This window comes from Phalacrocorax aristotelis, chromosome 3 (assembly GCF_949628215.1).
Source record: "Phalacrocorax aristotelis chromosome 3, bGulAri2.1, whole genome shotgun sequence".
In the NCBI taxonomy this organism is placed as follows: domain Eukaryota; kingdom Metazoa; phylum Chordata; class Aves; order Suliformes; family Phalacrocoracidae; genus Phalacrocorax; species Phalacrocorax aristotelis.
This window is the reverse complement of record NC_134278.1, coordinates 27578671-27592605: the sequence shown is the minus strand read 5'-3', so window position 1 is coordinate 27592605 and position 13935 is coordinate 27578671. Positions and strand designations below refer to the sequence as shown.

The 13935-nt window shown below is 40.2% G+C and overlaps 1 protein-coding gene across 3 annotated transcripts in view; it reads left to right on the top strand.

Annotated features, from left to right (window-relative positions):
• The window catches only part of BMP5 (bone morphogenetic protein 5), a 61943-nt gene that overhangs the window by 29225 nt on the left and 18783 nt on the right, over positions 1–13935 (top strand). For all 3 annotated transcript variants that reach the window (XM_075087002.1, XM_075087001.1, XM_075087003.1), the window contains 2 exons: positions 845–993; positions 11414–11611. In XM_075087002.1, the coding sequence (XP_074943103.1) occupies positions 845–993; positions 11414–11611 (347 nt within the window). The remainder of the gene's footprint in view (positions 1–844; positions 994–11413; positions 11612–13935) is intronic.

The window sequence follows — 13935 nt, the reverse complement described above, 5'->3', positions numbered from 1 at the left end:
TCTGCTTTGTAGAAGCATGTAAAATGAAACTGATGAGAGTTAAATATCTCTTGTTTAGTGTGGTCATTGTAGTAAATTATTTGTAATACAGATGTGGTTCTGGAACCAATTGTGTCAGGACGTACGTGAAAACAGAACAAATAAACAATCCATGCTAAACATTTAGTAACATAATTACTAACTCCCCTGAGCAGCCCTTCTGAATTATTGGAAGATTTTGTGGGAACAAGTTTGAGAATATAGCAGGGAGCTGAGGGTTAAAATGTAATTACATTATTGAATAGATATATAATTTCTACTTTGATATAGAGACTTATTTTCTAAACATCTGTACCAATATGAAACTGTCTGAACTGTCATATATTCATGTTTTGTCATGATATAGCTGCTGTCAGATGTTATTAATAACAGATTTTTTTCAGCAATGATATGCCTTTGAATTTTAGCTGAAATTGGAATGTGATTTTGACATTTTTTGTCTTTTACACTGAATGGTTTATAAAAGTTAATCTTCCTGAGATATTCTAGTGCTGAAAGATGAATTCTTTATACACAGCCTCAATTATATATTTTCTGTATTTATATCAGGAAGCTGGATTTTTCAGATTTTCCAGAGCTGTAGTTTTCACATGCTGAGACTCATTTCAGAAAGGCCTCTCAGGGGAAATACCTGTATTATACTTAACAATTACATGTTAGCTACAGCACATGCTGTACTGTGTCATGATGACGATATGTCAAAGGATTATTCATTTGGACTCCAGGAAGTTATTGTCAGCAAGGAAATTAAGGACAAAAAATAGTAATATTTGAACGCCTTAACTCTCTATTTTCTTTAATGTAGGGATGCAGACTTGTTCCTGTTAGACACAAGAAAGGCTCAAGCTTCTGATGTGGGCTGGTTTGTGTTTGACATTACTGTGACCAGCAATCACTGGGTGATTAATCCACAGAACAATCTGGGCTTGCAACTCTGCGCTGAAACTGTGGACGGTAAGGTCATAACTCCATATATGCTCTTGTCATCTATTGCTAGGGATCTGTTCTGGATGGGTGTTTTTCAACTTGACGGGGTGACAATACACTGAGAGTGTTTAAGCAAAGGGCACAAGCCTTATTCTGCTGTAGCTATAGTCTGCAAGCTTCCTATTATTCTTATTTCTGTAGAATATTACAATTGTAAAACTAACTGAATCAAGTTAATGTAAATGAAGTTTGGGATAAAAGCTCCTACATAGAAAATGAAGTTCCATTTTCATGTTCTCCCACTAATGATTACATTCAGAAGACTCAAGCAGATTTGTGGAATTTTTGTTTTAGAACATTTCTAAAGATCTTCCGGGGCTGAAGCATGGAGAAAGGTATTAAAAAACCTCAGGACATTTCAGGCGGGACCTCATAGCTCCTGGCACTGATGTTGGCGAAAGGTTAACAATAGGGTAATGTGGGAATTGGTTTTCTATGGTTGGAAAAAAAATTATATTCAAAACGTTTTAATCTTGAAATGGGTTAAAAATTTGAAATCTTGAAAATTTTCAGTAGCTGAAAATTAGAAAGTACACTATCAAAACTGAAGTCAGAGCTGTGGGGTTTTTTGTACAAATTTACTGGGCTACGTCATTATTCACAGTTATGCTCTTCATTAAAAAGTGAAAATGTATCTCAATGCAAAATAATATTTTTAGAAGAAATGTTCTTTACTTAGACTTCTTTAGACACTAATAAAAAGAGACTTATATACTGTTTTTTCTGTGATGGTTCACTTAATCCATACTACTTTACAAGCAAACTTTCAGATTTAGCTCTTTCTTGTCAGAATGCTTTTTATGTCAGAGGTCAAGGGATCTATGATGCCAGTTAATCTAAACCTTAGCTGACATAATGTTAATGAGTAGCAGAAGAAACCCTGGTGTAAGGATTAATATTTTTTTCTTCTTTCTTTGTTCTGGCTACATTTTCTCATTGTTTTTGATCTGAATTCTCCCTCAGGCTCAGCTGGGTTGTGAACAAAGCTTCTCATACTTTTTCGGCAAGAGCCCTGGCTGCTGGACAGTTATGCAAAAACTGTCCTCCTTTAGGCGTGATGCTTAAAAAGGGAGTTGGCAGGCTTGAACCAGAGTGGACAACCATTTCACCTAATGTTGCCTATATGGTCAGAGTACAGTCAGTGGAAAAGGGAGGCAGCAATGCAAAGTAGACCGTGTTGTTGCTGTGTTCAGCCAGCCTTCAAAGGCGCCGCAGCTGAGCCCGGGCTGTACAGGGAGTGGCTCTGTTAGGCAGCCTGGTTTTGTGAGGCCATTTTTACACCCTTAAAATTCTGGAGAGGTGACACCTCCGTCAGGCATCCAAATTAGGTGGACTGGCTTCTGGCCAGCTTTCCTGCTCCAGAATAAACTCCATCCTTGACTTTTCTTCCAAGAGATTCAAATTCAGAAATTCTTGAGAATTAAATATCCATGAAAGGCATTCATTAAGAAACCCTGGAATCAGCAATTTGTTGGTCCTAGCCTCAAAATTATATCCATTCAGTAAACAGCAGGAAAGTTTGTATGGGTAAAAGCAACAGTAAAAGAACAGTTTATGTAAATATTTCTCCTGTCCTACTCCCAAGATCAGAAAGGTGACAGATAATTTTCTATTCTAAATTCCAAAGCCACTGGCAGCTTTACCTTCTGCACCTTACTTATTTGAATTTCTCAGCACAGCTGCTTGAGTAAAGGGAATTGGAGGGAATTCCCCTCGTCCCTTACTTTCTGTTTCCTTTTCAGTTTATTCATGCAAGAAGATTGCCCTTATAGGGACTAAAGTTTTCAAAACTATAGGGAAGACCTGTGCTATATCACTTCAGCTTAACATAGGGAAAATCATCCTTTCATGGTCTTACATTTTTGCTCTTAAAGCTGTGATTATTTTTATTGGGTTGCTGTTACTTCTGGAAGTTATTAGAAACACCAGCAGTTGAATGACATGTTTGTGTACAGATGGAACATGAATTTTTGTACATGACTCAGTATGTAGTGGACTCTGTTTGTAACCCAGAGAACCCCACCCACCTTCCCGCCAACCAGTTTTCTATGAAAGCTCAGAGACTGGTTCAAATCAACTGAAAAACCTTCCCTTGGCTCAGGTGAACTTCAGGCCATGCAGGTCTGAAGCACATTTCTTCATCCCTCCAGCTGTCCACTGCAGGAGGTAGAGGAGATCTGCCCCATAACTGGAGAGACATTTATGATAAGACCTGATCCATTAACCTTTCTGCAGCAACAGACTATTAAACTAAATGGGATTCTGTTAAGTCAGAGGATCCCTGTTCAGGTGCTGCACCGGGGCCCTGGATAATCGAGTCTGTAAATACATACTGATTTTTAGATTTATTCATAGAGCACCTTTAAAACGAGGTGCCAATAATTACTGAGACTCCTGGGTGCTACTATATTGTTATCGTTACCATTAACAGTAATCTTTCTTACAGTTATCTTTCAGTGACTTTTTAGGCAATTACTTGGTAGATATATTTCTTTGGTGATCCCTGAAGATGGTGAATAAATAATAATAATGTCTACATGAGGAATAAAAAAATTTGTAACTATTTAATATAACAGTGTGATAAAAACAACTTTGGAAGAATGTCTGGTTGTTGTAATTCATATTTTTCCCCCTTTGAAAATGCTGAAAAAGTACAAAAGCCACATGACATTGGAATGTGTTTTCTTTTTTCTTTAAGACAGTATTTGGTATCATACGTCTCATTTTAGCATGAAATGTAGACTTTTTCTCTTAATGGGACGTTTTATTTTGAACAGTAAGAATAAAGGTTTGCATGACACATATGGAAACTGTCAACATATAATGCACTGTTTCCCTGGGGCTGTGGTAAATTAAGGATCAGGTTTTTTTGATTCGCTTTTTTAATGTCTCCTCAACATTCTGCAGCATCCCCTTTTGGCTGATTCCCTTCTTTTGACACCAAAGCTCTCCATGGCGTTTAAAACGAGAGGTGATCATTTTCACACTGATGGAAGTGCGGGTGTTAGATGAATTGCAGCATAAAATCAATGCAGATGGAGAAACAATTTGAAAAGCTCCATGCACTGCTCTTCCTGTATATACACCATATGTCTCCCAAGACTTAGAACATGTTCCAGTGAATCAGCACCTTTGTATTAATATTTAACATTTTTATAATTGGAAGTTAACAGTTTGAACATAACTTTTACTGGAAGAGTATAAATAGCTGCAAGAGTATTCCTTTTGCTGTTTATATCATTGCTGAAGAGAACCTGGTGTTGTCTACAGAAAATGAGAGGGGGAGATAACGTGTTAATGATGACTATTGATGATCCACAGAATAGAACAGGTTCCAAACACACAGGTCTCAGTACAACATCCTGGGTATGCCCCCCACCCTTGTAATTCTGTGCCATTTCTCAGGTTACTGCAGCTCTCAGTTATTTTCCATCTGCCTGCACATCAGAGGGGAAGAAATTGGTGGTAACTGAAAAGCCCCAGCTGATTAAGGTGATTTCTCTTACCACATAGTCCTATGGAAGGTTTCTCTGGGCTTTCTTGCTGTTTGAGGTGGGCAGGCAGCAGGAATTCTCAGCTCCCTGACTCTGGCTTTTACTTCAGTATTTTTTTCCTCAGAGTGAAGGGGAACTTGAAAGAAATAGGTTCCTTGATCGAAGTGAAGCCTGGGGAAGGCCAATTCTCTCTCCAGCACGTATTTGGGTATACTCTGACATGTGTCCCCTGGAAGGGGGTTTGGCTCTTAATCCTACGTGCTGCAGGAAGGATTGGTGAGATCCTTCTCCAAGGATGATCAGGGAGACATTAAGAGACACACTCTCCCTTTTTTAGCCTCTCCTCCTTTCAGCCTTGGCCTTCCAAAGTCCATTTCTCCTTCAAACCCTTCACAGAGGGAGTATGGCCGCATTCTTTATGTCACAGAGGGTGACTGGCTTGCTTTCAACCCACAGCAACCTGTGGCAGTACCCTGGCTTCTTCAGGTAGTTGGCTGCATACTTCACATTGGCCTTGGCCTCACCTATGTTATCAATCTCATCCCGAGGTTGCCCCCCAGTCAACCTTGGCACCTAATTTACATGACCATGGTAGCCATCAGGTACTCTGGAGGATGCTGCTGGTTCCTTACATTCAAGTCTGCTGGTGGTTCTGGTATTTACAAGGCAGAGTATCAGGAGTGAGTTCACCTTCATTAGTGTCCTTACAGTGGGGGAATTTGGGTTATATATATAGGTATATATATGGATTTTGGCAGGCAATGCTCTGCCTAAATTCTGAACCATCTGGAAGCCATATAGCCATGTTAGCACAGCACTGAACCCAAACTAATATATCCTGCCCCTCAGCAGGTTTTATTAGCTTGGGCTCAAGCACTGCCTAAGTACAGTTACATGAGTTCTGGTTCAGAGCTGACTTTGGCCAAAGTTACACTAGTAAATTAAACATGCTTAGGAATACTGTGGTGTGAAACGAGCCGGAGGGATCACACTCTCAGTCTCCAAAACAGGGTGACCCCATGGCAGCTGCCCCCGTGGGAGACATCCTTGCAGCAGTGCCTTGGGGTGCTGGGGACTCTGCGGTGGAGCTGGCATAGGCCCTAAGTGCACCAGGAGCACCGTCCCACCCTCAGCAGAGCAGATGATCCAGTTCCAGTGCCTGGGAGCACTCCTGGGCACTCTTTAATTTACTCAGATAGGTGTAACCCCTGTTTCCAGCTGGGTCAGAAATAAGTCAGCATTTTCTTGTGTCTGCTTGTAGCAAGCAATGTGAACACACCCTCTGTCAGTAAGGGCACGCTTACTTTAAGCAGGAGGGTCAGGATGTGAGATGGGCTACTGCCCCTTCTCCTGCCACCACTGCATACTGGTGCATACTGGTCCTGGCTGTACAGCTGTGCAACTCCCCCTCCACCCTGCTCCCCAGACAGACAAAGGGTATATCTGCTTCTCGGCATCAGTATTTTAGAAAGAATGGCATTTGTGCTTTGTTTCATTCAGAAGGCTTTTACCCATTTGGTGGAGGGCCAATTAATCTAATTTCTCCTTCTTGTATTGTCTTCCTGAACACATTTTGAACTGTGCAGAAAATCCCACAATTCCCACAAACCATTCACAGTTTAAGTATATTAAATGGAAAGGATAAACCAAGTATTCAGCAAGCATATTTGTGTATGATTACATCTAATTTTTTGTGTAAGCATACATGGTACTGCCACGTTATACAGCGTACCATGGTGCCTAACACGTTCTCAAGTGCTTTCTTCAAGAGCTTTATGAATACCAAAATCTACACAAAAAGACGGGCAAAATTATTTCAACTGAACTGAATAAAACCAACAAAACGTAAGATTTTAAAACCAAAAGCTGAATCTTTAATTTTGGCTAAAGATGTGAAGCCTAGCAAATGCAGAGCAGACCATCCAAGACCACCCATTTTTCAGAATTCCTTAAAGCCTCCAGGGAGAAGAAGAGTTAATAAAACACACTAAGCTTGTTTCAGAAGCATATTTTATGTTGATATATATGTGTCCACCAAAGGAAAAGTTTGTGAAACAGTTTATGTAGATGATACAACAGAGACAGTATAAAATACTTCGGAGCTGGAGTGTTGAGCGTGTCTTATATACAGACCATTAGATTTGTGTTGTTAGCTTTTCTTTTCTCCTTTATTTAATAAGCCACCTTTTAAGCTTTGGTAGCCGAACTCTACCTCAATTCTTTTGTTTCTGTGAAGTCCCATTGCTCTCAAGAGCACTTTTCAGGCATGAGAAACCACACAAATTTCTATATAATTTTGAAAACTACTTTGTGAGCTTTCAGACTCAGAGCCTCAGGACAGTTTTTGCTCAAATATTAGATTTTACTGACCCTTTTATACTCAAAGTCTTTCTCGCAAAGGCCTTTCCTAATCCTCATTTCAGATGTCATTTCCCACAAGGAGGAAACCATAGGTTTGGCATTGGAAATTTTTTTCAGCAAAGCAGAAATAAATTCTCAGTATCACTAAGGTTTTAATTTCCACCTACATATATATAAAATTATTACCAAAATGTCTACTGTGACCTAGCAGTAGTGGTTAACCTGTAAAATGTGTTTTGTGGCTTGTTGAACACTTTTGAAAGTAAATAAGTGCTTGTTTTTCATAACAAAATGAGTGGTTTGCTGCAGTTCGATGACTCAGGACAAAATAATGGATCTTGGAATCACTCATTGTCCTGTGTTGCCAGTGTAAATCTGGCCAAGATGCATAATGGCTGAAAGCTCTTGCAAAATTAGTGTCTGCTCAATGCCTTACATAAAATACATACTGGCTGAGGAGAAACAGCCAACTCACAAATCTTACCACTCATTGGCATCCACATTGGTGATCTTAGAAGAAGTCAGCTTTCTGAATGTCATGAAAAACAAGGCGATGTCTCCAGGTCAGGACTGTGAGACAGATTGTTACTGAAAGTTTGAAGGGCTCTTGCATTTTCATTTGGAGCAGCTGGGGGGAAAATGGACTTTTAAGATGGAACCTGATCAGTTCATGAAAAGAATTTTGTGATATGACTGCATGTCACAGCAGCAAAAAGGATGTAGTGACAAAGCAAATAGCTCCACAGTTATGATCCCGAGTGCTATTCCTATTCTGTGGGCAAAAATAAAAAGAACAAAATCATCAGGATTGTAGAGATAGCACCTTTTTATGAGCTGAACTTCACAATTATTTTTGCAGCAGTAATTCCTTTATCATAAGAGGACAGATTGTGAAAAGGCAAATAATATTCATTCAGGTCAGTCAGTCAAACCAGCACTTCCATACAACCTTTTACGCAAACTGCTAAGGGCACTTTACTATCAAATAGAATAAATGCCAAAAATGAGTTTACATGCCAAGTCAAACAAATACATCTTGCCAAAGACTCAAACTCATATGAATAAGGACTAAGGAGTTCAGCAGATTTGGAACATAATTCTTTAAGTAAGTCTTAGGCTCCAGGTATATACCTGTCAATATGGAGAAGAGATAATAAATTATCATAGCAGGATTGAGAAGCACATGCCAGAATGTGAAGAATACAAAGGCTCTGGACTTTCCCTGCACAGAATATGTCCCTCTGTTATATTTATTTGTTTTCTCTAGGTGTAGGGGCAATTGCAGTGGTTAGGTTCAGTGGAGCAGGCACTAAGCAGACTACTGGTTTCTTGCAGTTTCTTCTTTTCTTCTAAAGTCTGAAGAAAAGTCTTTGAAATCGCTAGAATTAAAGATACAATGGAAGTATAAAACCAAATCCATTTATCAGAATGCTTGACCATGTTCAATTCTTCTTCAGAGATGTTCAAGAGAAGGAGAGACACACACCTTGCTGTTTTGGTTTTACCAGTTTCATGTGGTTGAAGCTCTGAAGATAGGTGTAGTTAAGCAGGTCAGCCCAAGTCATTCAACTGATTTTAGAAAATATTGCTCTAATACCACAGTATAGAGCAACTCTGTACTGGAGAGAACTGGACTTTCAGTTGTCATCAAAACAGAGAGTTTTCTAAATGTTTAAAATAAATGACAGGCTAAAGACACTTACCAAAAATGAAGCTCATGAACACTTCTTGCTACAAAGGCCAGTTCAGGGTAGCGTAAGACTTTTCTTACTGTATTCTGAAATCTATGCTTTGGACAAAGGTGAGGACTACCTAACAAGACCACAGCACACAGATGGAGCTACTGCTGTGGCAGAAAGCTCAATGCATTTCAGAGACAGGATACTTTGAAATACCTCCTGTTCAGGAATGGGCAAAGATTTGTGGTCTTAGACTGAAGGACATCTCCCACTCCCACTCCCCCCGCCCCAGCCCTTTTTTTTTCTAATGAAGGATAATAGAAGTTCTGTAAACTCAAACTTTCTTTTGCACAGAAGCAACCTAAAATGAAGACAGCATATGTGGTTTGAATTTCCAAACCAAACAGTTCAGAGATCCTCCTAGGAAGAAATATAGTGTCTCAAGGGCAGTGTATATTTTGATTGCTTCATCTTCTGAAAGTTGCAGTTAAGCTAAGGTATATGATAAACCGAGAGAGAAAAGTTTAATGATGAACACACAGAAGTCAATAAAAGATTTCCTGTTGACTGCACTAGAAGCAGATTCAGTGCATATACCATTCATGAATTGAACAAATGGGTCTTAAAAACTCAGGCTGGCTGCTTAAAAGATCAAGCAAATAAAGGAATAAAGTCGCATGAGCTGTTTCTGTGTGTAAAAAGGCTGTGGGTTACAGGATTAAATTTTTTATAGTATATCTCTATACCCTGAATAACAAAGTATAACCAAGTAAGCCTTAACTTGTGGAATCTTAATAGCCATCTCATTGCTGAAGTCTAAAGGAAACCCAGAGGAAACTTAATAATATTAAAAGTTATTTTAAAGGGAGTTCACATTGGTTTGAACGACATTTTGCTTCTCACACAATATCCACCATTGTAAATTCAGAAAACACAGATTTAAATTCAGAAAACCTCCACACATCTTTACAGCCCTCAGTATATAAATCTAATAGTATCCTTAAAATGTCCAGCAGTAAGGTATTAATCTTTTACAGATAAAATTAAAATTCTGAAAGTCATTGGAACAAAAAATAAAGAAAATAGTAAAAATATTCCCTCTAGAAATGAGGGGAAACTTGGAACTTTGTGGTAAGAGGTTAGTTTGTCCTTGTTGCAATGAATAGAGAATAGTCTGTACAGTTTTTCATATCTCACTTGCAATAGAAGATTGGACCATATAGAAATTAATGTTACTGAATTATTTAACAGTAATTCAAACACATAAAAAGACGAATTAAAGAAACACAAGACTAAAAAGCCATTTAAAATGAAATCAGAAGCTTCAACAAATATATTTTTCCCTTGCAGTCAAAAAAGTAATTATCAAAATTGTTCAGAATATGTTGCCAATTACTCTGCTCCGTAACTGCTAACTTTCTCAGTTCTTCTCTTGCTTTTGCTGGGCTCTCTGTCACTGGAAACATCTTAAACCAATTTAAAGTGCTACACCTGAATAAACATGTTGTAAAAGTGTTTATGTATTGAAGTGGGTCAGTTCAAGGTATGGTATTTGGCTGGAACTTCTAATTTCTCTTTTTACTGCAAAAGGGCTGCCAGAAGGAGGAAGTCTGAGCTGAATTAATACATTTGTTACAGTGGAAGTAGAATGGAAACTACTTTAACCACAAATCAAACTGCCTCTTTCATTTACGCCAGTGATAGAGTTTTTCTAAGAAATATAGACTCTGGCGTACAGCCACTGTAAGTTTGTGTTTGAAAAGGAAACTTATATGCTTATTTCTATAAGGTTTACTCCTATGCTTATTTGCAAGTTCTTTTTCAGGATGATTGAGTTAACAGCATTATACGTTTGTGAGGCAGATGCTCCTTCCTTGCCCGCGTAGCAAACTTTTCCAGTCGGTTTAGAAGAATCCCCAGGCGCCCTGATGCCGCGCAGCACACGCGGTGCCTGTGCCCGTACCTTCCCATTTAAAGGACCTCTGTGTCCCCCACCCAGCACAGCTGCACAGCTTCACATGACACTGTCTCATTTTCTGACGGTTGAAGGGCTCTGCATAATACACATACACACAAAAGTGTTTATGCTGCCAAAATAAATTCTGTTAAGAGCAAGGGTTTATTTGCTAAAATGTCACTGATGCAGTTTCAGTGACTTGTTTTGCTTTCTTTTCTTTTACTGAGCTTTAGATCCTATAATATAGTGAGGTTACTACACAGTCCTGACTGAACAAATATTTTAAAGAAATATGCACATCCCCTGGGAATGGAACCAGAGTCAATAATGTACATATTTCAAACTCTGTTCTCTTGAACGGCTGAATGCCTTCCTACCTTTACTAGTGAATGAACATCAGTTTGAGTAAGGCTGCACAATATTTATTTTTAAAGCAGGACTATATTTATTATCTACAGTTCTCTCTGCTACTGATTTTCTTTGGGGATATAAGGTTCCACATCTCACACACAAGTGATGCAAAAATAAGATGACTGCATTACATTATCCTTTCGATAGCCTATAGAATTTAATGGGGCTCATTATTTTTCAGTTCTATAGATGTGTACATGAGCCTGAATGAAAATATCTGAGTAATGCATACGATACATAGTGCACAGGGACTGCAATTTTATGCAACGACAAGCTACCTGTAAAGCTGTTGAAACTTTTGTAAATTGTTGAATTTTTTGTCTTTTAAGTTCCATTCAACTAAATGTGATTAGGATTCTTAATAACATAAATGCAGGATTATGGGCAAAATTCTTGCCATGCTTCAGTCAGCAAGTGAACTCCCACCATGGCCTCAAGACGGGCAGAAATTCACCTTTTAACTTACAATTTCCATTATTTTGTAGGTCGAAGTATCAACGTTAAATCTGCTGGCCTGATTGGAAGACATGGGCCTCAGTCAAAGCAACCATTCATGGTTGCATTCTTCAAGGCAAGTGAAGTGCTTTTCCGTTCTGTCCGAGCAGCCAGCAATAAAAGGAAAAATCAGAACCGCAACAAATCCAGTAGTCATCAGGAGTCTTCTAGGATGCCAAGTGTTGGGGGTAAGATGAAGCTATGATTTACTAGTCTGTTTAGAGGAGTTATGGGCACCTGCTCAAATGCGGTGGAGTCACAGCAACTAAAAAGATACTGCTCATTGGCTGAACTGTCAGAAACTGTGTTCACACTCCATTTCCACCTGCTCCCCTAAGCTTTGTTTAAACCTCTTTTGTTATGTTGGCCCTGAGAATGATGCGGCTTCTGTGAGTCAGGTTGCTTACATGTTTCATGGGCTTCTGGATGTTACAATGCCCAAGTAGTTTGGGAAAGGCTTCACCTGACCTTGAAACTAGTTTTATGTAGTAGGCAACTGGATGACATCTCTGTTACATGTGACAAAAAGGGAGAGAGAGTAGAAAGAAGGCTTGCACCCAACTGCTTGTCAAGAAAGCCTCAGCAAGAGACAGCGTATGGACTCTTGTTTAACTGCCTCTTAACTGAAGAAGCCAAGATGCAACACAAAAATCTGAGTACTGAAAATGAGGAAACTTAATCTGTGAAAGTGTAAACTGTTTATGAGTTCATACCAGCTGACATGTACCGATGTAAATACATAGTGTATCCCTGAACAGGACTGAATTTGGTCCCTTATTTACCTGAAAGGTACTGACAATAATGCACGTGAAAACATTATTAGTTCCATTAGAGCCTGGAGCCAGTTTTGCTCCAATTCTTTCCTGAAATGCTCCTTCAGCTGGAGACACAAACTTACTTTCTAAATATTATCATTTTTGAACAAGCAATTGTACTTTATGGGGACAGGATGTGAAAATTTATCTTTCTAAAAGCATGGCAGATCATAGAATCATAGAATACCAGGTTGGAAGGGACCTCAATGATCATCTGGTCCAACCTTTCGTGGCAAAAGCACGGTCTAGAAAACATGGCCCAGCACCCCGTCCAGCCAGATCTTAAAAGTGTCCGATATTGGGGAATCCACCACTGCCCTGGGGAGATTATGCCAATGGCTGACCGTTCTCACTGTGAAAAATTTTCCTTTTGTGTGCAGTCGGAATCTCCCCAGGAGTACCTCGTACCCATTACCCCTTCTTTTCTCCATGTGATTCCTTGTAAAAAGGGTGTCTCCATCTTCTTTGTAGCCACCCTTTAAACACTGGAACATGCTGATAAGGTCTCCCCTAAGTCTTCTTTTCTCGAGGCTGGACAAACGCAGTCCTCTCAGCCTTTCCTCATACGGCAGGCTTCCCAGGCCTTCGATCATCTTTGTGGCCTTTCCCTGGATCCTCTCTGGCCTGTCCACGTAATTTTTGTGTAGCAGGGACCAAAACTGAACACAATATTCCAGGTGTGGCCTGACAAGTGCTGAGTAGGATGGGATAATGACTTCTTTATCTCTGCTGGTGATGGCCTTGTTCAGGCAGCCCAACATCCTGTTGGCTTTCTTTGTCGCAGCGGCATAGTGAGCCTGTTGTCCACCAGGACGCCAAGGTCCCTTTCCACAGAGCTGCTCCCCAGCCGGGTAGATCCCAGCCTGTGCTGCACTCCTGGGTTATGTTTTCCTGAGTGCAAGAGCTTACATTTGTGCCTGTTGAACTTCATAACAGTTCCTGTTAGCCCGTGCTTCCAGCCTGTCCACATCCTCCTGCAGGGTGGCTCCCCCTTCCGAAGTGTCCACTTCCCCACTCAGTTTGGTATCATTGGCAAACTTCATCAGGGTACACTTCATCCCATCATCCCCAGATCACTTATGAAGATATTAAACAGCGTTGGGCCCAATATCAATCCCTGGGGGACCCCACTTGTGACAGGTTGCCAGTTTGAAAAGGAGCCATTTACCACCTCCTTCTGGGTGCAGCCTGTCAGCCAGTTCCCCACCCACGCAGAGCGCGTCATTTTCTCTAGGAGGAGTCTGTGGGAAACCATATCCAAATCCTTGGAGAAATCCAGGTAGACAATGTCCACCGCTCACCCCACAGCAACTGAGCAGGTTACTTTGTCATAGAAGGCAATCAGGCCTGTCAAGCACGGTTTGCCCTTGGTGAATCCATGCTGCTTTTTCCCAGTCACGTGCTTCATTTGACTGGTGAGAGCCCCAGGAGGATTTGTTCCGTAACTTTCCCAGGGACTGAAGTAAGACTGATGGGCCTATGATTTCCTGGATTTTCCTTTAAGCCCTTCTTGTAGATGGGGGTGATGTTAGCCTTTTTCCAGTCTTCTGGGATGTCCCCCAATCTCCACAGATTTTCAAAGATTATGGCGAGCGGCCTCACAACGGCATCAGGCAGCTCTCTTAACAGCCTAGTGTGGATATTGTTAGGGCCCATTAATTTGTAGGGGTCAAGCTCCTGTAATAGCTCACATACCA